Genomic DNA, 26,099 nt, shown 5'->3' with positions numbered 1-26,099 from the left:
TGTATCAAAACATGTAGCTGCCTTTTCTGGCTTATTTCCCCCATGGCCTCAAATAGCATAATCTCACTGTTTCAGACCCCCCCAAAAAAGGGGGGAGAAACCCTCCATACTTTTTCAGTTTAGCATGCTTGCAGAAATGCAAGATGGAGGTCAACTTTATGAGAGTGGCTGTGTTACTCAGATTTATTAAGATACATAGCGGTTCTATTGATCTGGGAGAACTGTAAGAGCCCTGGTAATGGGAAAAGAAGCAGCACGCTGTTGCCAGCAGCCGCTTTCTTTAAGCCAGTACTGAAGGCTGTATAATTTCCAACTGACTATGGAAGGGAATTGGTTTACAGCTCTGAATTTTTTCCCCTGGTTCTTAATTTCTGCTCCACATGTTGTCATTGATGTTTTAGACTTCCTAAAAGCCATTTGTATTCTTAGGCTATGTGTGCACCAGCTGAATTTGTGTGTGTGCTTTGTATCGGAGCAGTACCACAAATAGCATGTACAGTCCACATCGTGTCCCCACACTTTGTTCTGATCAGGGCTCCGCTTCCTGGTGTTTTAGCATGAAGACAAAGGACTCTGTGATGTATCCTCAGTGCTTATGTGGGCAAATGATGACAAAGTGGGAGCTATCAAAAAAGCCACAGAAGCTTTCTAAAAGCTCCGTTCCTCTACCACCCACACACAAACATGGACACCACTCACTCCTTCATAGCACTGAGCCTAAGGAGTTGCTCTGACAGTGCTTTGTAACCACTAGGTTTGGGGAGTAGGCACCAGGAAACTTGGCAAAAGCCTACCATTCTCTAGCTTTGTGTCTCCCAAGTCTTCAGCAGCCTAAGTGTGTGCTCTGATAACGTCCATTAGCTCTTTGCTGCTTTGGTGGGCAAGAGCCAGGGAAGCAGAGGGAAATTCACAGTGGATTAGACACACTTCAAGTCTAGTCCTCCTACTTCAGCATATTTATGCTGCTTAATGTTTGCAGATAGCATGGCTCAGTGGTTGAGAGTACAAGTTTTGCACATAGAAGACTCAGGTCCAGTCCCTGGCACCTTCCATTTACAAAAGGGGGAGAGGGTGATCTTAAGTTGCAGTGCTGAGAAAGATCTAAGTTACTGAAGAAGAACAGAGGGCAAGTGAACCAACTGTCCGGCACAGTGTAAAGCTTCATTACTCAAGCTATGTATCAACAACCTTTTGTTTGTTCTTCTGTATAATGACAGTCCTAACAGATACTGATATGGTCATATCAAAGATTTATATAGTCATCCTGAATATCTCATTTTTCTGTTGTGAAAATCTATAACCCCAAAACTACTATTTAGGATAGTCCTTGGTAATAAGTACATGAACCGATAACAAAGGGACATCATTCCTTTTTCGCGTTCTTTTTTTCTTTCCTTCAGGACTGCATGTCTCGGAGATACCACAGTTGTTTGTGACATCATAATTCAGTCACTTGTAAGGAATTGTGATGCTGTAGACAATGGCCCGTGGCATGGTTGCAAATGAATCAGTAGAAACGATGAAGAGACTGAAACAGAATAAACCATTATTTACACCCAGATACCTCACTAATCAGCACACATGGAGGGGGGTGGTATTTGCCAGAGTGGAATAGGGATTATTAAATGGGAGAGAGATTTGGGATTTGTTTGTAGAAAACTCCCTAAAGCACTTGGATTAAAATACAGCTGCGATGCTGAAAGTAAATCAGATGTTAGATTGCATTGGTAGGGTAAACAATGAGAACCAAAGCTTTGGAAGCGATGTTATTGTTATATAAGGCACTAGTCACAGTACACTGGAAATACAGTCACCCATATTGTGGATTTCACTTGCTTTTAAAAAAGAATAACAGACAAACCAACACAGCCAAGAGCCAGAAAAACATTAATTGTTGGAAGGGCAAAAAATTATTTGGTTTACCTTGGAGTAAATTAGTTCCTCCACCCTCAATATGTTGCCATCTTTCCTCACGTTACATGATCAAAAAGGTGAACACCACCATAAAGCTCACTCATGTTAAGATCTGTGTTTTACTAAGACATCTTGGGGACATAAATTTCACCATCAGTGAAGATGTATGTGTCTGTGCTTAGGACGTTATTAGCAGAGATTCAGAATGTTACCCAAGTCTTACATCATCTGCAGTCCTTCATAACGTAAAATTTGAATCCACCTTGAGATTGCTGTCAGAACAGGAACAAATAATGAGTTACATGGAATACAGATTTAATAAATAGAATGAATGAATGAATGAATGAAATCACTGTAGCCTTAGCTTGGGTCCTTCAAGAATGAAACCTGGCAAAACTAAAGTGTAAATGAATGTGTGTGTGAGAGAGAGAGCGAGAATATAATTTGATTCGGTAAAAGAACATTTAAATGGACAAATTAAAATTTATTCTAATCTATCCATCTTGCCATTTCTCTTATGATTTAATGATGGACCTTTGGGGAGAATTTTTATGCTAGGATAGCATGAAAAACACACCTGACATTTCATTCTGCTCACCTGTGACCTCCCTATTATCCTCTTCAATAATCCTTGAATGAAGCATTTCACGAGCTATTTGCTCTTTCCTGGCCATGTAATTATTATGCCCCTTATTCCTTTTGTTTAGCTGATTAATAAAAGTCATTTAATTTTTGAAAGTTTGAGGCTATTTTCTCATTTGGCATGCCTCTGCTAGGCATGTGTGTGTTACTATAAGATAACACTTGCAGGTCACTGAAGGCATTTGGCTTTACCTCATAGTTCACAACGCCCACAAGGCATGTTTTATCTTAGAATAACACATGCCTTGTCAAGTCTTCTTGCATCCAGGTTTGATGGACCGGCTTTCTGTCAGGTTCTCAAAAGAATGGTACTTAAAAATGCTTTTGGCTTTTCTTATTGTCTAGAGTTCAGAGTGCAAAGATGCATATCCTTCAGATATCAGATGCACATAATGGAAAAGATGCATGGGAAGCTATAGTGCTGGTTTCTAAAAGCATAGAGAGAGCAACTTCTGTCTTCCTAAGGAGACAATCCAATATTAAATAGTAACATTCAGTTATATAACTCTTTAACAGGCTGGTGAAAATTCCCCTCAAGGAAGAGGTAAATGTGGAAGCTTGAGATTTACATGGACTTGCAGATCATTTACATTCCAATATTGTTCAGAGTTAGGCATGCCTAAACCCATTGAAATTAAAGGTCTTAAGTGCACCAAACTTTGCACAGAATTTGGCTGTTAGTCAATCCTTAATTGTAGGCTTTGCAACAGTCTCCTTCAGGCAATTTACTTGTTGTTTTGGCAGCTGACTCCAATACACCCTGCTTGAAATTAATCTTCCTTATTCCAGCAAAGTTTAATATCACCTGTGGAGTAGCTCATGTGCTTTCAGGTATGCTCTTAGGTACTTTTGAATTGACACCTACATCTGCAGCTTTGACTCTGTCTACCAGGAGTAAAGAGATATATATTCTCGCAATGTAGACCAGAGATTGTGGAATGATGGGTCATTCAATGAGATTACAGGGCTGGATCCAGATGTATAGTGCAATCCTGTTGAATTTGTATCCAGAATGGTATTTTGAACAACACGACTTTTATTATTTATTATCTAGGAGCAAAGACCTCACCAATTCCCATGGTACATTTATTCATACCATCTTGAATAATTTTGGTGAAAATGAGTTGACTCTAGACTCACTTAGTTCCTAGTGAAATCAATGGGACTTTAAAATTGTGGTCATGGCTACTTTTTACATTGATTTCAATAGGACCCAGTGTTAGTAACTTAATCTGCATCCAACCCAGTATGCAAAAGGGTTTCTTAACATGACATTTTTAATCAAACTGATATTTGAAATATATTAGGTGATGTCATACTCAGAGTAGCTCTTTTGAAATCATTGGACTTAAGTCTATTCCTTTCAACGTGCCTGCTCTTAGCATAACTTTTTGTACATCAGCCATTCTGATGTATGGCTAAAGTTTAAATCTTCAGATACTACCATGGAGAGGGTTCCTGTACCTCAAGTAGTGGTGTAGAAAAGGAAATTTTTGCAGTCACACCTTACAGTAGAGAACACAGATATTTTATTTTTATTATGACGTTCATACACTACCCCAGGGCAGCTCACAATGCCAGTTAAAATCAAAACAGCAATGATGAAATGTACCACAGTTAAAAAATAAAGAAAACAACAACTCAAATATTTATCAATTAGAAGAGCAGAGCTCTTTGGGTTTTGGTTTATTTTTTTAAGCCCTCCATCTCCAGTGGTTAAAATACAACCTCCTTCAGTACTTAGAGCGCAATTTGTGTTAGGGTTCTTATCAGTGTCCCTATCAAGGGGAAGTACAGGAACTTTCTTCAGATCTTCGCTTGAAGATCCCAACTCTGGTGGTTCATGATTGATGGATTTAAGCCATAGTCAGGATTGTGAAAAGCTTTATAATCTCTAAACCACTTTTTTTTTTAGCATGATCCAGTCAAAATGAATAATTATTTAATCCTATTGGTTTTAGTGAAGGGAGGCAAGCCTATGCAAAAGTTCTTCATTTGAAAGGAATGGTGTTTTAATTTGCTTAACTTTGGCTCATTCATGCTAATCGTAAGGACAACTTGTCCTTCGCAAATTCTAGGTTGCCTTTGGAATAACAATAGAAACCTATTGAAGAATATGTTTTCGATTTTAAAGAAGAAATAAGTTTTTTTAGTAGGTTTTTTAGTAAAAACCCAAACATAAAAAGTTGGCTTATCATTTTTTGCAAGCACATCATGCATTGGGCAAAACACTTTATCAGTTGCCCTTTGCTCTATACTTTTCCTGCTCCATTATGCAAAGAGTATGGGGTAATTGCTAAGCACAATCAATGTGAACACAGGTATTTCGGCGCGTGTAGCAAGGATTCAATGCAGACCAACAGCTTCCTCCAGCTGTTTTTTATCTAAATAAAACTAGGAAGAGCCTAAGCTTCTTATATCCTCCCCCCTCTTTCCTTCTTGATTAATTATCTACTCGTATACACGTTCAGGAGTTTATGATGATAGACTCTGGATTATGTTTCAGCTTGTTATTGTTTAATTTACGCACAGTGCTGTAAGTGTACATGATGAGATATGCCAGGTAATCTCTCCCAAACAAATAGCAACAATGCTTCTGCAAGGGCGGCCCACAGCTATGTGCTTTTGTTCCCATTTTCAGTGTGAACTACTAACATTTAATGTTAATTCAGCAGCTAACCTTGTGGTAGAAAGCGTGCACATTCATTTTGAAAGTATTTTTGGGGTCCATCAATGAAGTTCTGATAACGCCCATCACCTGAAGGCCTGGCCAGCATAGGCTGTATCTAAGAAGTAATGGGACATAATCAGAACAAGATCCAATTATCAAACTTGGCTTTTTGCCACCCTGCGCAATTAAATAAATGGATAGACTCCAGTTTTATGTTGACGCTTTAAAACATGCATGTGTGTTCCAGTAACATAGATCATTTTTCATTGCACGTCTCAGTAGCACTATGATTGTCACCAAAAATCCATTCCCAAAGGCTGGGACTGAAGAGAGCCCTAGGGAAATTTATGTCCATTTCTCACTGGGCTCCCCAGGTAGAATGGACTTTGTGTGTGCCATTCCTGCACCATCCATAGCTACATTGCATTCAAACCACAGGAAAGGAATTTCAGAATCAGCCACACTGATGCCTTGAAACACCAGTATTCAACCTTTTCGACTGAAGGCCTATCACAGGGTTGCCATTTTTCAAAAAAGTGAAAATCCGGACAAAGGCCCTGATATGTCCGGGAATTTCCAGACATTTGGCAGCCCCAGCCTATCATAAGCCCAAATACGCATTTGGGAACTATTTATTTTTTTAAATAACCATATATGTGTACAGTGGTTGTGCTGCTGTTAGCAACAACCTAATAGTGGACATTGATTGACCTACTCGTAGAAAACCAATGCCATCATAATAATAATTTGTGTTGAATCAGCTTCGTGATCTGCAATCTGTTTGGAGGTAAACACTGTATTTACTGTGGTATGTGGTCATGGTTTCCTAAAACTGACCTGATACCTTAACTTGGAAACTAATTAATTGATGGTAAGTTTAAGATGTACTCATTCACACAATATTCTATTTTTACCATCTGTTGGAGGTGAAGCACCACATTTCATTAGTTGTCTGGGATGAGCTTTCTGCCTGCCTTCAATGGCAAGAGTCTGGAAACAGGCGCAGAGAGAGATGATGTACCAAGACATGAGCAGACTATGGAGAAGTGCCCTTGCCAGGCGCAAGGGAATGAGGAATTGGCTTCCTATATCTGGTCCAATGGCTTGTCATCTGTTTGTGACTGTGAGCCCTTGATGGGGAATATATAGACTGCTGTGCTGAATGAAAAGACAATATACAGAGATGCCCCTGTAGAGCTGGGTGACTGGTAGGAATTTCTGGAAATCCAGAATAAAGGCAGGAAAACAGCAAGCTCTTACAATAAGTTTTGATAGATTTTTGAGGATTGGCTTCTTGCTAGGGAAGCAGTTTGTATTGACAATAGATGTTGATTTATTATGGCCAGAATCATTTGAGTTCCGAAAATAATTATTTTACTGCAGAAATGTAATCATGGTGTTTATCAGCTCAATGGGCCTCTGAGCTGTGCAGGGAAGCCTGAAACTGGGGAGATGGTGAAATATCTGACTGTATGTGAGCCAGCTAAATAAGAACTCAAACTTCAGAACAACAAACCACAGAAGGATTGAGCTGGACACACATATTAATGATTCACGTGGAGATAATTAGATGAGTGAAACTGGAATTTACACTAAGCCTTAAATCCTAAGAATACTTAGCGAGTCTCCAAAACTAAGTCCCATGGAATATGATTGGGACTAGGTTGCAAATCTCCTAAATCATAGTTTGGGGGGGCGGAATCATAAACATATTCTCTCTGGGCATAATCAGCTCTTTCCCCTCCTGCCCTTCTGTTAGTTATGGAAACTGTGTTGAAAAGAAGTGTTTCTGTTGTTGCAACACCAATAATAAAGAGGTGGCCTATCTCAACAAAAAATATGCAATAGAGATGATGAGAAAAAGGCCTCTATGAGAGATCAGTGAAGGAAGCAAAAGCCTTGAATGTGAATTCTGAAACCTCAGAAGTCTTTACTTTTGCAGGAGTCTTTCACTTTTCCAGGTGCATAGGATCAGACCAAAAGGTGACACACATACCCTGCAAATCCAGGTCCCCACTATCACGCTTATGCTGCTGCCATCCCTGTCACTATAACTGTACTCTCACCCGCAGCTGCGCCCACACTGCTGCCACGACATAGCAGTTTCTGAAAGAGCAACGGGGCTGTGTGGGCAAAGGCCTGGTGGGGCTAGCAGTCGTGAACGGTCAGGGAGGGGATCATATCTGCCACCTGAAGCAAATGGCTTTACTGAGTCTAATAGATGGGCCGTCCCTGCTATTGAAGTGCCGGGGCATAAAATCACTACTGGCAGTGACTATCTCAGCTGGACAAGGTAGCTCTTCTCTTCCACGTCTCCTCAGAGTCTTCCCTATACATTCTTTGCCAGTGATGATGATGGCAATGATGATTTAATTTCTATACTGCTTAATATATTAAAAATATCTGTAAGCAGTGTACAGAAAATTGAAGCAACAGCAAACAACTTAAACAAAATATGACAAAATTACACTTTTACACACACACACACATATATACATACATATACATATATTCTGGGGGGGACACATACCCCTAAACATTTTGTGAATCTAAGGCCTCATTGAGGGACAGTATTTCAATATGAGTAGGAAAATGAGAGTACCTCTTAACATTATTATTTTTTTAGAAAAAAGCACTGTGTGTGTGTGTGTGTGTGTGTGTGTGTGTGTGTGTATGTGTACACACATATACATTTTCATTCTGACACACCCTCCCTCTCAGCCTCTGGGATCTTACCCAGGGTCCAGACAAACTCTCAGCTCACCCATAAAAGCCTCACAACAAGAATAGTTCCTGGCATAGTAGATACCACCCTCACTATGGACTCCCAAAGTGGATGGTACTTCCTCAGGCTGCCCTCAGCTGTGTCCCATCTAGTTGCCCTCTCCACACCCAGGTCAAGGTCCAGCAGGTTTGTTGAGTTTCCCAAGGGGTCCTCCACTCATAGCTCTTCCTTCACGCTCTGTCCTCCAGCTGCCTATCCAAGTAGCTACGTCTCCTTTTTAGTAAGGAGAGTGCACCAGCGGTACAATTAGATAATGTTAGACTCTGGACTTGGTAGTTTTATGGTAAGTGGCTCTTTAGATGATCATGTATATGACTTAATTTACTTCAAAATGTTGTAAGTCAGCCTTGCTATGTTTAAGGGCCTTCCTGCTTGTTCTGCTAAGTGTGTCTCTGGATGTCTGTCTCAGGGCTCAGCTAGACTGGTAAAGAAAAAGCATTTTATATGTGTTGTATACACAATATAACATTGTGCCACCAGATGGCACTGTGGAGCCCCCTTTTTCTCCATCTGTTTTCCTTGTTTAAATTTACAACGCGTTTAACTGCAATGCTTCTTTGATGTGTCTGGATCCAGCCTCAGAGTCTTGCCCTGACAGCACCACTGGAGAGCGCTTTTCAGAGGCAGCAACGCAACTTGGGTTGTAGTGACAGCTCAAGCTGCCATAAAGAAAATGGCAAAAGTGATGTGTTTATTCCTACTTTGGAAATGTTCCTTTCCCGTTGCTTTCTTCCCTTGCTCTGAGATAGGTTGTGGATGAAGAGGGTAGAGCAGAGAGGAATGCCATAGCATCTGAATTTATGGTGATTTAATTCTTAGCATCTTAATCTCTGGATACCCATTTTGAAAAAGCTGTTGTCGCATTCAGCCTTCTTAAGAAGACTCTGTGTCCTTGAAATAGCAGGCAGCCTTTCCTGCTTTTCATATGTTCCGGTACATCTGAATACCATTTCTCTTTATGAGATGGGCTTGTCAGGACCAGTTTTGCGTGTATCAGCTTTTAGTAACCCTGGACTGAGTCCTGGCTGTTCAGCATGACTTTCACTCAGCTTGGCTGAGCTTTCCCATAAACATTGATTCATGTACCACTACTGCCATCTTCTGGAAAAAAGAATCACTCATTTTAGGCTGGGTGTATTTATATATTAACTGATTTTATTCCATTCATGAATCACTTCCCATAAATGATCTCAAAGTAGAAACATCAACACTTAAAGCAATTAAAAAGAATTTTACATGCAAAAACTATTAAAGACAATTCCATGTATATTAAAAACAATTCCAGTATATAGCATGTGTCCTCCTGTGGAAGTATTATATCTTTGGTAATCAAAGTGGCACAAATGAAAAGGAAATATAACTGAGTTGTCTAACAGGTCTCATATATAGTTAACGTAATAACAAAGATTAATTGTGGACTCCTTGCAGCTTCCCTTTATTGTAAATACCCAGTCAGGACTGAGTCCATGCTTTATTGGGATAACCCTGTAAATGCTGACAAGCAACAGATTGTAATTAACTAGATATATGTATGGGTGTATATGCCATCAATATATGTGGCACTTTACAGAATAACATAAGCAAATTAATAAATGAACTTTTGTCCCTTTCTCAAGAAAATTAATTCTGAATTGCAGCAGTGGTGAAGACGAGAATGTTCCCCATTGTAAAACTACCCTTCAGTAGTCTTACTGAAATACAGTAAAGATGATAATGGATTTGCATTTTAAAAAAAAAATAGCTCAGCATTTCATGATTAAGGATAAACGAGTTATATGGCATTGCTCCCATTTTATGACTTTGAACTAGTCAAAGTTAGATCAGTTGGTATATTCATGCTTAGAATTTTTAAACAAAAATATCAGTTAAGTAATGCTAAAGAAGGCGCCTCTGCGCATAGGCAGCATGCTTTCCCCTCACCACTGAGCAACCACCACTAACCCACTTAGAAATAGGTAGCCAGGCATATCGTTTGATGACACACCTTCCATGCAGATTAGAGCCCCAACTCCTTTCTCAGAAGTTGTAACCATGATGCCAGGAATTCCAGGGCCAGGAAACCACAACAGAGCAAATGCATTCTGTTCCCCTCCACACACAATCCACTCCTTGCTTTCCCACCACCACCCTGCCAAATTCCTGCTGTTGTGCCGCTAGGGGCTGTTCTTTACAAACATGGTCCTTTGAAGAAGGCTACAGAAACCCTGCTTTAATAACAACTGTGGTGCAAAAATCCCTGTCTCTTCTACCTCTTCCAATTTATGCAGCGGTGTTCCTGATCTGGTATACTTTTCAGATTTTGGAGGTTTTTATAAACTTCATTTATTCATGTGATTTTCTTTAACCTTGTTTTGAACACCTTTGTGCCACCTTCTTGTAAATGCTTCTAGTAGTAAATGGTTTCCAAACCCATTTGCAAATCAACCGGTAATGTAATTCTGATATTTATTATTAGATAACCTTATTCCACAGAAATCCAAGTTCTGTTGCAATTCCCAGTGTTGGGATAAAGTGGGTGGTGGGCGTTCCCAATATGGAGACAATGTTTCAAAGCTCAACTAGCAGAACAATCCTAAATATAAAAAGCCAGCTCAATTTACACTGGCTTAAATTAAGCCAATGTCAAGAGTAACTTACATTGGCTTAACTTAAGCCAATTACTCCTGATATTGGTTCAACCAATGAATTGCACAGTTATCCACTCTCGTTTTAAAGCAGAACTCCAGAAATTGTTTAAGAATTTCTATACCACTTTCTCACATAACAGCCTACAACACAGCTGTGTGGCCACAAATTTTCCCGCTTTTTGCTGTCCCTGTCAGGGTAAACCACTATGCACAAGTGAGTGGCAGTGTTCAGTATTGTGGGTCACAACATTGTACAGGCCTGCTTTCAACTAATACATTTGTGCAGTGGGTTGCCTTACGAAAATATTTTCTGGCATCTTCCCTGCAGGCTTGCTGTACTTGAATTCTCTCTGTGTGTGTTTTGTATGCTAGTCCTGTTTGAAGCTTCTTCCAATGTTCTTTCATATGCTGAAAGGAACTCTGTGGACAATGATCTCATCCCATTGCCTTCAGTGGAAATAAGCCTGATCTCTGGGTGAGATGGTGAACTGTTTTCACATCTTATTAGATAATGGATGAGATGTAAAATCAGTTCCATGGTGGAAGAACACCCTGGAGGTTGATAAGTTTGTCAGAATAAATAGGCCTTCCCCGACACAAATGCATTAAGCACTCCCCTGTTGCAGCACAGCATGGATTATCAGAGGAAACAAGCATCCGTTTAAGGAAAGAGAGGCCGGTTAGCAGCACAGATTTTTTCATTATTAAGTCCCAGTCCCATGGAACTCCCCCAGCCCTTTGGGATGAAAATTAGCATTTGCATTACTTATGGTCATTTGTAAGTAGTCCCATGGAACTCCTCTTCCGATGTTCTTCTTGTTAGCCACGATAGCTTAATGAAAATGTCAAGTTGCCTCTGAACACCAGCTGCTGGGTAGGAGGCAAACAGCTGTGAAGGGGGGCTTAAGATGCCTTAAGATGCAGCCCTTGGGCTTCCAAGATCTGGCTGGCCACTGTTAGAATAGAATCATAGACTTGTGGAGCTGGAAGGCACCATGAGGATCATCTAGTCTGACCCCCTTCAATGCAGCAATATTTTGCTCAGTGTGGGGCTTGAACCCACGTTCCTGAGATTAAGAGTCTCATGCTCTACCGACTGAGAAATAGGACACAAGATAAGAGGTGGGGAATCTCTTTCAGCCTGGGAGCAGCATTCCCTTCTGAGCTACCTTCTTGGGGGGGGGGTGTCACATGCTCGTGGTAGGAAGGGCTAGGGGCAAAAGTGAGTGGGGCAATGAATATAAACATTGCCTTTGTGTAGTAGGCTAGTTTCTAGACACACTCACACACACCCTGCTGTCACCTCCATCCATCCAAGCAAGCAACCAACCAACCAACCAAGGTGTACTCTCAGCTTTGTTAGGGGCAAAGTTGTGGGCCAAAATAGATGAGTGTCCTCTGTGAGGTAGGGAACATGGCTATCCTACTTACTTCACAAGGCACCACCTACGTGACTGCTGCTGGTCCTCAGGGCATGAAAAAAAAGTTCTCAAAAGTCTTATATACCATTTCAGCTCTTTCATTTTGAGGGACCCCAAGGTAATTTGAAATTAAACTGGATACCTTTGTATATCAATTGTTAAAGAGCTATTTACAGTGCAATGTTATACACAGGTTTAATGGGATCTACTTCCATGTAAGTGCGCCTAGAATTGCAACCTTAATGTGCTGAAAAGTTCTCAGGTTGCTGAGTTGCTTTATTTATTCATTCACATAGTGTCCACAACAAGTAGGCAACTTACAGTTTAGAGTAGCTGAAAATATTTGTAGACGTCTGCCTCTAAAACTTTTTTAAAGCATAAAAGAATACTGCAGTTGGAAATTAAGGGCTGAAAATAATCCAGATGTTCCAAGCTCTTCTCTTTAACGCAGTGGTAAAGGGCTTTTTTTCCTAGAAAAAGAGGTGGTGGAACTTGCTGAGCTCCCACCCAAATTTAAAAATAAAAATAAAAATTAGGGGAAGCAAACACAGTTATTGAGCTTTTTTCTTAGGGGGAGCAGCCAAAGTTGCTGAGCAACTACCATCTCCTGGTAATAAACATTTTGTTCAGGGCCAGAGACTTTTACGTGAAAGGATGTGCCAATGCCAACAACTTTTGCAGACTAGAGGAAATACATAATTCCTATATAAGATTGAGTTGTATGTACATCACTGTTTGCTGTTGTTGTTGTTGTTTTATTATTATTGGTTCTTAACCACACTTTTTGTCCTAGGGTAGCTTCTAAATATTGTAAATGAACAAGATGCTTTTGAGCATATCAAACCATGGAGCATTGAAGACGTGATGTATTAAGACACTGACCCCTTCTCATACACATTAAGACATGCAGTTAAAGGAGTTTGCCTGTAAATGTAATGAGAGAGGGGCAATTAAAGAGCAGCCTTATTGGCTGAGTCACATTAAGGGAGAGCATAGGTGAGGTGGAGGAAGGAGCTGTGAGGGGCCAAGAAAGCAAAAGGGAGGAGGTGGGTGTTTGCTGTTGCAGAAAATGGGAAAGCACTGAAGCTGGAAAGCAAAGGAAGTGGGTGACGTGGCCAGGGTAATGAGCCAAGGCAATGCTTAGAAGTCGTGTTTTGATTAGTTGTAAGCTGAATGAGAAGAGATTCAGCAAGGCCTGGTGCCACCTGGATTAACTATGTTGAGTCTTTCAATTTTACCTCCATTTTATTAGTGCTAAAAAGACAAATGAAGTCGCGGCACCTGAGAGACTGACTCATTAACTACTTGGGCCACAGCACTTCTGTCTTTTTGTTGCTGTAGACTAAACCAGCTGCTCTTCTGGAATCGATAACAGATAAGAAACTCTGCAAGAAAACACACACACTGTCTACAGTAAAAAAACATGTTGCAGTCCACACTTGGATTTTTTTTAAAAAAGCCATTAATTCTATAGATAGATGATGATCACTTCCATCAATAGCTATTGCCCATTTACCCCCAAATGGTTGGCACGTTAGATAGGCAGCTCATAGTAGAACCATCATTGGATCAGACAACTGCATGATAATCACTGTCAACCCCTGAAAAACAATGATCATGTCAATCTACATAGTGTCTGGCAGTGAGCATAGGAAGTACGTAATTTATTTATATATTTGTTCTCCAACCATATGGCCCTCAGAGCAGTTTCACAGCATAAGAAATAGATATGAATAAAACAGTTATTAAAAACACTTCCATTAATAATCTAGAAAAAGAACATACATGCCAGGCAAGCCATGCCTAAAACTAGCTCGTGTGCAAAGAACATTGTACAGGCTTTCAACAGTGCCCCATTCACTCCTTCCACCTGCTAAATCAGTACATGGCCAGCCGAGAAGGGAGTTTTGAGGACTGAGATGGCGAAGTTGCAGGAGTTTACGCCACAGGGATGGTGAAGGTAGGGCTAGGCATGAGGAGAGCCATTGTTGTCCAGTGAAGGTGTTTCATGAAATCCAGCAGACCAAAGAGATCAAGTTTGAAAGAGCTTCCCTTGATTCAGGTTCAGAACATGTCCTCAAAGCACACTGGATGGAGGGACATGGGACAAATTGTTGCATTCTTACCAAAGCCACTGTTGGGTGGATGCAGCTGGTAGCTCTAAGGACAAACAATAAAATGGGAATGAAGTTGTCTTGGGCTCCTGCTAACCTTTCATTCTCATCACCCTGACCACCAGCCATGCTGGCTAGGGTTGATGGAAGCTGTAGTTCAAAACATCTGCAGGGCACTATGTAGGCTACCCTAGTTTTCTGGAGAAACTTACTGCTCATCAGAACCCTGCTTGAATGATGGCTTGTTTCAACATGTCTTCCCAGCATGCTCTTTTTAGAGCTCTAAAACCCATAAGACGTCAACCCTTCTCCTTAGCTAGCTGGGGGGAGTGTTTTGTTTCTTCTCTTCATCCTGTCTATTGAGGTTAAAGAGCTTTCGGTTTTTCCAGGAAATGTACTAGCTGTATCCCAGTTCTCAAGACAGCAAAAACTGACACAGCAGAGTGCATTCTTTTGGTGCTTTGGTCCTCAATCCTTCAGTCTTCCCATGCAAAGAGTGCTTTAGAGTGGAGTCAGCCTGTTGTTCTGTTTCATTTTGCATAAGCTTCATTTCTGCAGTGCTGCAATGAATTGTGATTTCCTATGGTACTTAAAGTGACAACAGAAGCGTGACAGAGTGCAAAATGGAACTGCAAAGATGAGACATGAGGCAGATAAACATTTTAGTGTCAAGTGCTGCCGATATGTCTATTCATTATTTGTGAGAGCCAGCTCTGTATCGAGAAATCAAGAGTGGTTTATCAGCTTGGCTTGTCAGTGTAGCTAACAGTTGAGAAATCCTTCAGTTCTCTGAAGGTGGGTCAAGATTATGTAACTCCAGAATAGGATGAAAAATACCATTTTACATTATTGACTTTTCCTCTTGCCAACAAGGACAGTGAAATTAATTGGGAAATGATAGTTCAAAGATCAGTGGCACATGTCAAGGCAAGCTTACTTCATTACATGATACATAGGAATAATTTTTAGATAGTAATGAAAGGAGGCAGTGATAGCCACTTACTTGGATGGCTTTGAAAGAGAATTAGACAAATTCATGGAAGTAAAGACTATCAGTGGCTCATAGCCATGATGACTATGGTCTGCGTATGGTATGCTTCTGAATACTCGTTGCTGGAAACCACAGAAGAGCAGAAACTAGAGCACAGTTCTGCCTTGCCAGCTTCCCAAAAAGGATCCTAAAGGAAGGATGCTGAAGCTTTTTCAGCTGAAGGGGCCACGTTATGTCTGGGCAACATTCCAGAGGCCACATGCCAGAGGCAAAAGTGAGCAGAACAATTAATGTGAATTTTACCTTTTTACAATAGGCTGGTTTCTTAACATTCACATACCCCTCTGTATCCTCCATCCTGAATTATCAGAGTTCAAGGTTACAACCCAGCCCAACAAAAACATCCAAGGAAATTGCAAAGCAGGGCTGCTAAGTGGCTCAGGAGGGTCTGCCAACTGGGGAGTCCTGAGGGCCACATAGAGAGGCTTCGGGGGCCACATTTAGCCCCTGGTACTGAGTTTCCAAATCGCTGTCCTAAAATAAATGTATTTCATTGTGGTTGCTAGTCTGTAAAGGATATCTGCAATTTCTGAAGTTATCTTATTTCCTAGCAGAAAATTATACAAATAAATGGGATTGTGTTAATGAGCAGGCTGGGTAATAAGATGCATGATTAGAAGAGCTGATGAGAATTTAATGGGATGAGAAAGACGATAGATCAGCTGGTGTACAACCCTCTATGATGGTGCTATCATGCCTCTATCTCTGATGTTTGCTCATGTCTTCTGGCTTCTTTTTCCAGTTTGTGTTCTGCCGTGAATGTAAGGAAGAATACCATGAAGGAGAATGCCTCACACTCTTCGAAACTCAAGGAGCCACAGCCCAAGAGGTACATAGCACATTTCACAGAAAATTACCTCCAGCCCAAGCAGGGACATCAGGTCATGAATTTCCAGAGAGGGGTCATGTCGTGGTGTAGACACAGCGAAACACGTTTTTTCAGTGGCCAAGAGTTGCAGCTACCCAAATTGCTTTGCTTATCATGAGAGACAGAAATGCAGGGGATCATTATGGTAACTGCCCCTCTCTCCATGTGTCTCCTTCCCTGGCTGGGAAAGTCTGAGAAGCCCTGCTCTTCTCCACCTTTTATTGCCAGTGCTGAGTAAGTGCCCTATTCCACAGATGTCTATATATAGAAGAATGAGCAGTGCAGATGAGATGATGTGCAAGGATTCTGTACGTTCACTTGCCAAAGAGATGGCTGCCAAGGACAGGCTCAGCATCATCATGCAGTATTCTTAGACAGGGTTGCAGCACCGCAGCAGAGTTTACTACAGACACCTGCCCAACTCTCTACCTTTTAAGAGTGACTGGGCCTGGGAACCGCCATTTTAATTTCTGTTAATGCCCTTTCACTATGTCAAGGAAGTTAAAATGGCAGTCTATAGACCCAGGTGCTTATTGCCTACTGGAATGCTGTTTCTTCCTGCTGCCTGTTGTCATTACCACTGCCACCAGGGGAGCCAGAGATGGTGGGGCACAGGAGTCTTCCCACCAGAAAGTACAGTATGCCAAGGGCCTCTGCATACTTGGGGTGTGTGAGAGTCCAGCCCTGTCTGGACTTCAAACCTAAAATCTCCTAAGATGAGGAGGTCATCTCCCCCAGGACCGCATGAGCAGAGACAGATGGTCAACCAGGCAGGAACTTCAAAACTGTCATCAAAGTGCCTGGCTAGCTTCATGAGAGAATAGTTGTGTGGGGAAGCTCATAGAAGCACCTGCTTGGATCAGGGCCTGGCTGAGGGCTAGAAAGGAGTGAAGCCTCTGGTTCGTGTATAAGCTCTCAGTCAGAGCTACTTCATTGCTGAAACAAACTTCTCTCTCAGGCATCAGCCTTCCTGACCTGGGGATACAGACATGGAGCCAGCCCTGCCCAGCGGGGTTGAAGAGATAGTTTAGAAGATCTGAGTTCTAGAAGTTTGGGAAATAACTTTTAGATTAGATGTCTTACCTGCCCTTCATCATGAGGTCCCGGGACAGGTCTCAACAATTTAAAATGATGATATTAAAAACAATTAAAATAGATTATCATCAAGAGAATGGGATGGGTCCTAAAATATGTATCTTGGGTGTCAAAGGCCAGAGTAAAGAGGTGTGATTTCAGCATACAAAGAAGACTCCATAAAGAAGATGCCAGACGCACCTCTATGGGAAAAGAATTCCACAACTTAGGGTCTACACTTTCTCCTGGTCTGTCACCTCTTCAAACATCAGAGTGCACTGGAAGAACCAAGGGGGTTTTCTCTTGACATCTAAGACTGTCTGCAGGAAGAGAGGAGGTCTTTCAGATATTTGGGACCTAAAAAGGTGTTATGGATTATGTCTTTCTGCACTCAACATAGTTCCTGAATTGGCCATACTATTGATTTTATTGCTTTTTTATTATTTGCTTTGCTTTCTTCCTCTAGAAACTTACAGAACAGTGTCATTGGTTAGCACAGATGTGGCCTCTTTGAAAGGCCTTTTGGGATTGTATTTAGTTAACACACATCTCTGAAAAGTTTGCCAGCTTTTTCTTGCCAACAAACTTGCATTTAATTCGCTACTAAGGACACTTTTGTGGTTGGAACTAAAAAGGGGGACTTAATTTAACAGCATAAATTGTTTCTCCAAGTACTGTGAGAATTTTCAAACAGGATGGCTTCTTTGGGCTGAATATCATAAGCTGATCATTATCTTTAAAATTCATAGTAGTTCTGAGGCCTGTTGTTCACCCTATGAGGCTAAATGCCAAACTGTGGGTAAGATTATTTCAATACAATTATGCTGAGATAATGTCAAGACCCATTAAAAAGCCATAAACATGGAGATACAGCGTGATGGGGTAAAGCAGCGAGCCAATTTATATATTAATCCTAATGAAATGGAAGTTCTTTAAAGTTCAACTTTTTGGCAGTAGAATACTGAGAAATTCACTTTTATTTGTTGCTGCAACAGTAATGTGATCTTAAATAGTTCAGCAATATGGGCCCAACACTTTCACCCACATCTCAGCAATCTGTGGTTGTGCTTATAGTTGTGGGAGTAGGGGGTTTCCCTCTGGTCTTGCGTGAATTCGTCCTTCTGAAATCAGAGGATCAAAAGTAGGCATTATATGCCTAAGTATATGTTAATCTCAGATATCTCAGATATCAATACTTGCCTATCTGTACTGAAAATGTAACATCAGGTCGTCCCCCCCAAGCAGTATGTACAGTATATACAGACCCTCTGTTTCCAAAAATGGCATTTACTTTTTGGGCAACTACCATAAGGTGGGGCTGTAGTTCAGTGGCAGAGCTTGTGCTTTACTTACAAAACGGGTCAAGCTGAATCCCTGGCATTTCCATATGAGACTAGTAAAAACAAAAACTTTGTCTGAAACATTGAGGAGCTACTGCCATTCAGTAAATGACAAGGTGCTGATGGGCCCAAGGTCTAACCCAGTACAAGGCAGATTGCTACGCGTGTGTTGTGATTGATCAATGTTTGTTGTGTTGGGTGTACAGGACTGCAGAGGATGGGCAGTTATGAACTACTTGTGTAGGGACCTAGAGAAGGTTGCTATAAGAAAACAATAAGGCATTATGTGTGCTGAATCCTCCAAAAAGCCACAGCTAGGAGGCAAATAAATATATAATTTGTTTAAAGTTGGACAATGCCAGTTGCCACCTGATGTAGCATGATGACAAAGATAGCTTTGATTTTTGCAAGTTTTCCTTGACTGTCTTGTTAGTATAGGGCTGGCCCAGGATGTTTTACTGGTAGATGCAAAACAGATAATAATGCGCAGCAGAGGCGCAAGATGAGGATACCAACAAGCATAGGGCACACTGCAAGGAGACTAGGTGTGCTGCCCCTCCCAGATTTCCAGCTCCTGCTGCCCTGAGGCAACTGCCTCACCTCACCTCATGGGCAGGCTGATGAGGTCTGTGAGAGAGGGAGAGATGCACTTGGGCAGAGAGAGGGGGAGAGAGATGTGTGTAAGAGAGAGAGGGAGGAAGAGGTATGTGTTTCTGTGAACTATATATTTACAGTGAGCCTGTGCATGAGAGTGAGTGTGTGGCCACCTTGTATATTTTTCCTGTTGCTGGAGAATGCTCCCTGTTGTTATTAGACAGCAGCAGCATCACTGTGTGAGAGAGATAGAACAATGTTGTGTGAGCTCCACAATCAAGGCCAGCAGGACATAGCAGACTTCCCATGGTAAACCTAATGTCGTCTGGGTTGGGAGAGCAATGACTGTACCCTCTCTCTCATTTTCAGTTATGGCTGCTCCCATAGCAGCCATGTTGTACTATGCCATGCTTCCCGGGTAGCAAAATTGTGACTGGAACCCACAGCACGTTCTTGATATTCAAATGTGCCTACTGGTCCAAAAATGTTGGTGACCCGTAGTATTACTTTTTAATATTGCTGCTGAAGACTAATATGGCTACCCCTCTAGAAATGTAACGTATACATACTTCTCATGACACAGCAAAGGAGAGTTTCCATCATGTATACACTGAAAGAGAGAGAGATTTAATCATTCAGTGACTTCTCTCTCACTTGAGGGCTTTTCCACTTTACTTTGGTGCATTCGTAGTATTTTACCACATGGTGGCACTATGTTACTAGAGAGAACACATGTGAGCTAAAGGGGAAAAAATTGAGGCCTCTCATACTCATACTCATTCTCATACTCCTTACAGGAATTGAAGTGATCCAAGGATTTATTCAATGCAACAAAACTGTTTTCGTGCCTTCTGTCTTAAAATTTTACAGTGTTATTTTTTGACAGTTTGAATCTTATCTGCCATTTTGATTCCATTTAGAAAGTATTTTGTGTTAGGTGATATATGCCCAGTGCCTGCTAGAAGCTAGCTACCATAGCGTTGCCAAGTATTTTCCTATTCTATGCTTACCTGCACATATATTTCAAGATTCTTCAACAGAAGGCATCATAATTTGGCACTAGTTGCAAAGGTATGTAAAACGGACTGTTTGCAAATGTATGTGGCGTAATCCAGTAGAAGAAGAAACACCTCCACTACCTTACTCGTACAGTCATTCTTTGGCTTCCACTCACTTGTGTGAAGAAAGACGAGAGGGGCAGGGCAAATCCTGTGTACAGTGGTACCTTGGGTTAAGAACTTAATTCGTTCCGGAGGTCTGTTCTTAACCTGAAACTGTTCTTGACCTGAGGTACCACTTTAGCTAATGGGGCCTCCCGCTGCCGCTGCACGATTTCTGTTTTCATCCTGAAGCAAAGTTCTTAACCCGAGGTACTATTTCTGGGTTAGCAGAGTCTATAACCTGAAGCGTCTGTAACCCGAGGTACCACTGTACATTCAGGCCAAGAACCAGCTGACAGAGGTGTGTTTCATCAGTTAAATCAAATCAGCAATCATAGTTGGAAAAGAAAGTCTTTGCATGAGCATCTGCCTAACCACTGTCTAACAGGACGCTAGACTAGATGGAGCTTTGGCTTAATGTAGTTGGGCCAATGTACACAGGATTTGACCTGACTTTCTCATTTTTCCTCACACGAATGGAAGCCAAAGAGGAACAACACAAGTGAGGAAGTGGGGGTGCTCCCTCTTCCACTAGATTACCCCACATATATTTGAAGAAATTCAGAAAATGATCTTTTTAATGTAGCCACATTCTTATGTCAAGATCAGATGTTCCTAACACGATGATATATGGGATGTCACCCAAAGTGGGCTTAGGGATTCTGCTATTTATACTCTTAAAGCTTCCAGACCCTTGATTTTTTGGGGGTGGAATTCAGTCATATACTGGCAAATTCAGGTTCCACAAGCAAAGCTGCTTTGGTGTTCTTGTGAAACAAACCAGCTCCCCCCCCCCCCCCGTTGTACTTTTTGCAATAAAGGAAAGTAATGAGGAAATGCACTGCAAAGTTTGAGGGAACATTTGCTTCATATAACCTACCCACAAACCTTATGCAAGCGAGTCAGGATGAATGCTCTATAAACAGGTTCTCTGGAAGCATCCTTAGTTGTTCTAGTAACTTTCTGGCACAGACGCTAAACATTTCCCTTTCAAATCTTGTAACATTTATTTTACTGTAGTGTGAATCATTTCTGCTTCATGTAAAAGCAGGCTAGGGAAAGGCAAAAGGTTCTGTTAATCATTCCAAAGCATGTCCTGATGGCAAAACGAAAAGTTCTGCAAAACGGATTGATGAAGAGAGCTTGATCATCTGGAATTGCTTTCACCCTGCAGTTCTTGCCATCACCAGAAGATGGCAAGAAGTTCATAACTATTATAGTCATTGCTGACCAAGCGATGCTTCATGCTTGCTGAACAACAGCTGTCTAATCTGTTTTTGCTGCAGGTATGCATGATTGAGAAGGCCGGTCTTTTACACGTAGGTGATGGTTTTCTATAATCATATAGCAATGCATAACTGGTAGTCACAATTTCATAATTTGGCTTCAGTGTGGGATTATGCGATGAGCTTTCCCAAAACAAGTTAATTGTGGTGATTCCTGGAAGATGGTGAATATATATGCTGGGCTGATTTGTTTTGCTAAGATAATAATACCCAGTCATGCAATACCATTTATCAAGTTACAAAATACATAAATGTCAAGCGCTTTGGTATGCAGAAGTGATGCAAATGATTTCTGTGTGCTTGCAGCTTGGTTGATGTTATTATAGGGGGAATAACATGGCATAATGAAATGTCACTGGAAGAAACAGCATAAAAGAATAAATCTGTCATACTAGAGAAGAGGAGGAAGAAGTCAGGGAAAGAGGGGAACTTAGTACAAGGTTATGTCAACATCAGTTAGCTCAGTTGGTTAGAGCATGGTGCCGATAACACCAATGTTGCACATTTTGATCCCCTTTTGGGCCACCTACATTTTCCTGCATTGCAGGGGTTGGGCTAGATGACCCTTGGGTCCCTTCCAACTCCACAATTCTATCGTTCTAACACTGGTTAATTTTCATGTAATATATCCCCCCCATCTATCTATTTATCTATCTATCTATCTAATGAAGGAGAGGTAAAAGGAAACTGTTTAACTGTGTGATTTGGTTCAATTGGCTGCTTCAGATATGGGCTAGTGATGGACTTTGTGGGGTGCAGGCCCCTGTCCCCTCCATCATGGACACAGCATCACTTTGGAGCTGAAAACACCCAGTTTACCTGATGCTTCTCTTCTTGATTAGGCAAATGACTTAAAGTCAGTCACCAGCCCAGATACATATGAACCAGACAGAGTCAACAGGTGGAAAGGAGGACCCTACTGATAGATTTATCTTGATGGTCTTTTCGTCTTTAGCCGTCATTTGTGTAAAATGGGTACAAAACCAAGCCCTCTTCAACAGTGGTGATGATATTCTGGCTTATAGCAGAGCTTTCTTCACATCTTCCTTACAGAGAGAATTCAGTGTGTTACAAGACTCTATGTTGGCTTTGTGGCAAGAGAGTAACAGGGCTGCTTCTCTGGAAACCTCTTCTCTCGTCAGTGGAAGTAATATCTGCCCTCCTCATTATCTGCATAGGAGGATCAAACTGAAAGAAACAGCCACATGTCCTATTTTCTGCTTGAGCAGCATTCTGTTCATCTCCCCCCCCCCCTTTTACAGGGATATGGAGTTGATGAGCACGCAGCCCTACAGGCTCGATGGGAAGAGGCATCCAAAGAAACAATCAAAAGAACGACGAAGCCATGCCCTAAGTGTCATGTTCCAGTGGAAAAGGATGGTAAGTTTATTGATCAGTATTCAATACTGATCAGTATTCAATACTGATCAATACTGATCAATACAGCCCAGGGGAGGGACGTCAGGCCCAGGGGCGAAATGTTGCACAAAAGCCTTTCTATTAGGCCCTTGGTCTCTCCCTGGACCCTCTCTCCCAAGCCACACCGTCAAGCATAGTAAATTCTAAATATTATATGCCCATTATTTTTATTTTTTGTCATCCATCCACTTTTGCCTATGAACTCATTTGCAATTTCTTATTTTCTGTTTTGGTTTTTCTTCTAGGTGGATGCATGCATATGAAGTGTCCTCGGCCTCAGTGCAGATTTGAGTGGTGTTGGAACTGTAGCCTAGAGTGGAACAGGACTTGCATGGGCGATCATTGGTTTGACTGATCACCAAACAACACTGCAAAAACAGCACATATGACAATATGCTGGTACTCGAGAATGTAGACCCACAAGCACAGCTCCTTCTACCAGGGTCAAATCCTGAACTCCTTGCTCAGGGAGTGAATTCCTCATTAACCCATATTAAGGAATTCACTTAATAAAACACCTATTTATTAGCTCAGATATGTAGGTAAATGAACAATTGTTTGTTCAGATCGCCCTTATGCTTCCTAAATTCATGATGACACGTAAAATTTAGAGGGCTCATGCTTTCATTTGTTCTGGTAAATTACCCCTTGTTCCACCAACACCCCCTAGTGGTGTTCCTCCTTTGGGGAAATGGGTAGTGTTACCAGTTCCAGTTTATTTCTTTAATGGGTTTGTTCTTTGATCTAAGACTGGATCACTTTAAGTATTTTATTGGCCACAGTTGATAAAGACTTATGCCTTATGGGGAGCATGATTTCCTATAACATCTGCATTTTCAGCATATGCTATGATAAGTCACCTAATACTGTATATTAATTCCACTTTCATACCCTAGGTTTCCATGTCAACATCTATTAAAGTCATGTGGCATTGATAATTTCCACCTCAGGTGTTCTGCTTGGCAAACAGTAGTTAGACATACAGTGTTACATGAACAATATTTGGAATTGTAATTCATTTTCTGACAGGCCTCCATGGAAGTTAAGCTCATGTTTTAAAACATTGTGTTTTAGACATGTTGTATGTGCAGTCAAAATCCACTTTTGCTGTCTTGCTCATGGAATGTTCCTTTTTTTTAATCTGACAGAGGCATGTGCTGATAAGGAGGTGGGCAAATGATTTCCTACAAATTCCCTTGTCTGCTGCAGCCCCCTCTGTCCCAGGGGATTGTGAGACCTTCCAGAATAGTATGGAAGGTGACATGAGGTCTGCAGTGGGAAAGGGGACCCCTCTTAGGTTAGCAGACACCTCTGCTGGATCACAAGCCATCCTATGGGCAGCACAGCATCTCTCACATGGATCTAGGCAGTTACTCCATAAATATGTACTACAACTGCCAAGAACAACTTAGTGGTTGCTTTAATCAAAGATCTATGCTTTTAAGTTACCAAAGTCTGAGTTTGTTTAGGCACAGTTTGGCTGATCCAAGAAGGAATTTGATGCCTGCTGGATACTATGTGTTGGTGATGAATGATGCCTAACAATTTAAGAGTGGAACAAGACAGGATGGCAGCAGACCCATGTCTTCATATATAGACTCCCATCGACTAGCTGCCAAGCAGGATGGGGATGATTAAGAAAAGTGACAGGCAGAAGGGGAGTTCCTATCCATTCCTCTACCTGTTGTTTTTCAGACCATGACCCCTTCCCAAACCTCAGTTTCCTCCCTAGTTGGACTTATTTCAAGTCTTGGACCCCAGTTAGGGGAGGGAAGTTTGGGAAAGGCAGGTTCAAAAAGATTAAATGTGGAAATTAGCAAGCACTTCTCCATCAGGTTAATGTGTTAACATCAATAGCTTCACACTGGCAAATTCTGACAAATGGAAGCCACTCTTTCAAGAAATTGACTGCCAAAAAACAAAGAAAAGAATGGGAAAGGATTAGGGAATAAGCTTCTGTACATGTCATTATCAGAGCCCAACACTACCTCTTCCTCATATCAGCGAATCTACTTTTCACAGAAATAAGATGCACAATCAAAGAAGTTTGCTCTCATGCTGAATCAAATCAATTCTCTTTGTGATGTCTGGCTGAATAAATTCAGGATAAGCATCAAAAGAAAATAATAAAGTTCATATGTTTACTTTTCCAGGTGTTCTCTGAACATGTTATTACATCACTTTTTCAATCTCTACAGGCTGGATTCTGTTTAAGTACTCCGTATTCTTAAGGCCGTTCAACAGATGCAAGGAGAATACACAGAGTGAATACTGTAAAATGTAGTAAGTGTTTGCACTGCTTCCTTTGGGATGCGATGCTCCATTGAACTAAGAACAGAAAACATAGCAAGAGATATGTCCAAGTACATATGCATAGCACTATGCTCTAAGAGCTTCTTGTTGGACTACTAGAAAGGGTGCCCAACATTAAAGTGCTCCTTGATTACTTAGATCCTAAAACTTTTGTATTTATGCAGATGGTGTGAGTAATCTTTAAAATGTTAGTCTTGTTTAGATCATTGGTCTTGAACAAATGATGATGATCATATGAATGATGATGATGATCATATTGGCCTGTTTGTCCAATATAGAGAGCTGAAGGACACTGTTGGCATTTGATGGCATACACAACAGTGTCCTTCAGCTCTCTATATTGGACAAACAGGCCAAACCTTACGCTAAAGAATAAACGGACATAAATCTGACATCAAGAATCACAAAACAGAGAAACCAGTAGGAGAACACTTCAATCTCCCAGGACATTCTATACAAGATCTCAAAGTAGCTGTTTTACTACAAAGGAATTTCAGAAACAGACTGGAAAGAGAAGCTGCTGAATTACAACTCATTACCAAACTTAAAACAATGGAAAAACCTGGGCTGAACAAAGACATTGGATTCTTATCTCACTATACATGACTATACCATTTCTCACCTTCTCACCCCTTGCCTTTTCCTGTAAGACCTATTACAGTCGTTAAGAGTCAACAGGCTCTCCCAGCTATCTGCCTATCTCCCATTCCCACCACCCTTCTGAGTAACACCCCTCCCCACCTTCTCACTATATAGAAGGATCTGGCAACTTCTGTTTCAGTGTATCTGAAGAAGTGTGCATGCACACGAAAGCTCATAC

General features: G+C 41.2%; 2 protein-coding genes across 10 annotated transcripts in view; both read left to right on the top strand.

Moving 5' to 3' along the window:
• PRKN (parkin RBR E3 ubiquitin protein ligase) overlaps positions 1–25,115 on the top strand; it is a 618,246-nt gene extending 593,131 nt beyond the window's left edge. For 2 of the 4 annotated variants that reach the window (XM_083496542.1, XM_083496541.1), the window contains 3 exons: positions 15,968–16,054; positions 22,810–22,927; positions 23,212–25,115. In XM_083496542.1, coding sequence (XP_083352668.1) covers positions 15,968–16,054; positions 22,810–22,927; positions 23,212–23,321 — 315 coding nt within the window. In that variant the 3' untranslated portion in view covers positions 23,322–25,115. The remainder of the gene's footprint in view (positions 1–15,967; positions 16,055–22,809; positions 22,928–23,211) is intronic. The other 2 variants (XM_083496543.1, XM_083496544.1) reach the window with 1 other exon arrangement.
• A 29-nt stretch (positions 25,116–25,144) lies between these two features.
• AGPAT4 (1-acylglycerol-3-phosphate O-acyltransferase 4) overlaps positions 25,145–26,099 on the top strand; it is a 61,122-nt gene continuing 60,167 nt past the window's right edge. For all 6 annotated transcript variants that reach the window (XR_014524397.1, XR_014524398.1, XR_014524399.1 and 3 more), the window contains exon 1: positions 25,145–25,249. The gene's annotated coding sequence lies outside the window, so the exon portion shown is untranslated. The remainder of the gene's footprint in view (positions 25,250–26,099) is intronic.

This window comes from Podarcis liolepis, assembly GCF_965112155.1.
Source record: "Podarcis liolepis genome assembly, chromosome: 3".
Taxonomy (NCBI): Eukaryota; Metazoa; Chordata; class Lepidosauria; order Squamata; family Lacertidae; genus Podarcis; species Podarcis liolepis.
The sequence above is the reverse complement of the archived record's forward strand: the minus strand, read 5'-3'. Positions and strand labels throughout refer to the sequence as shown.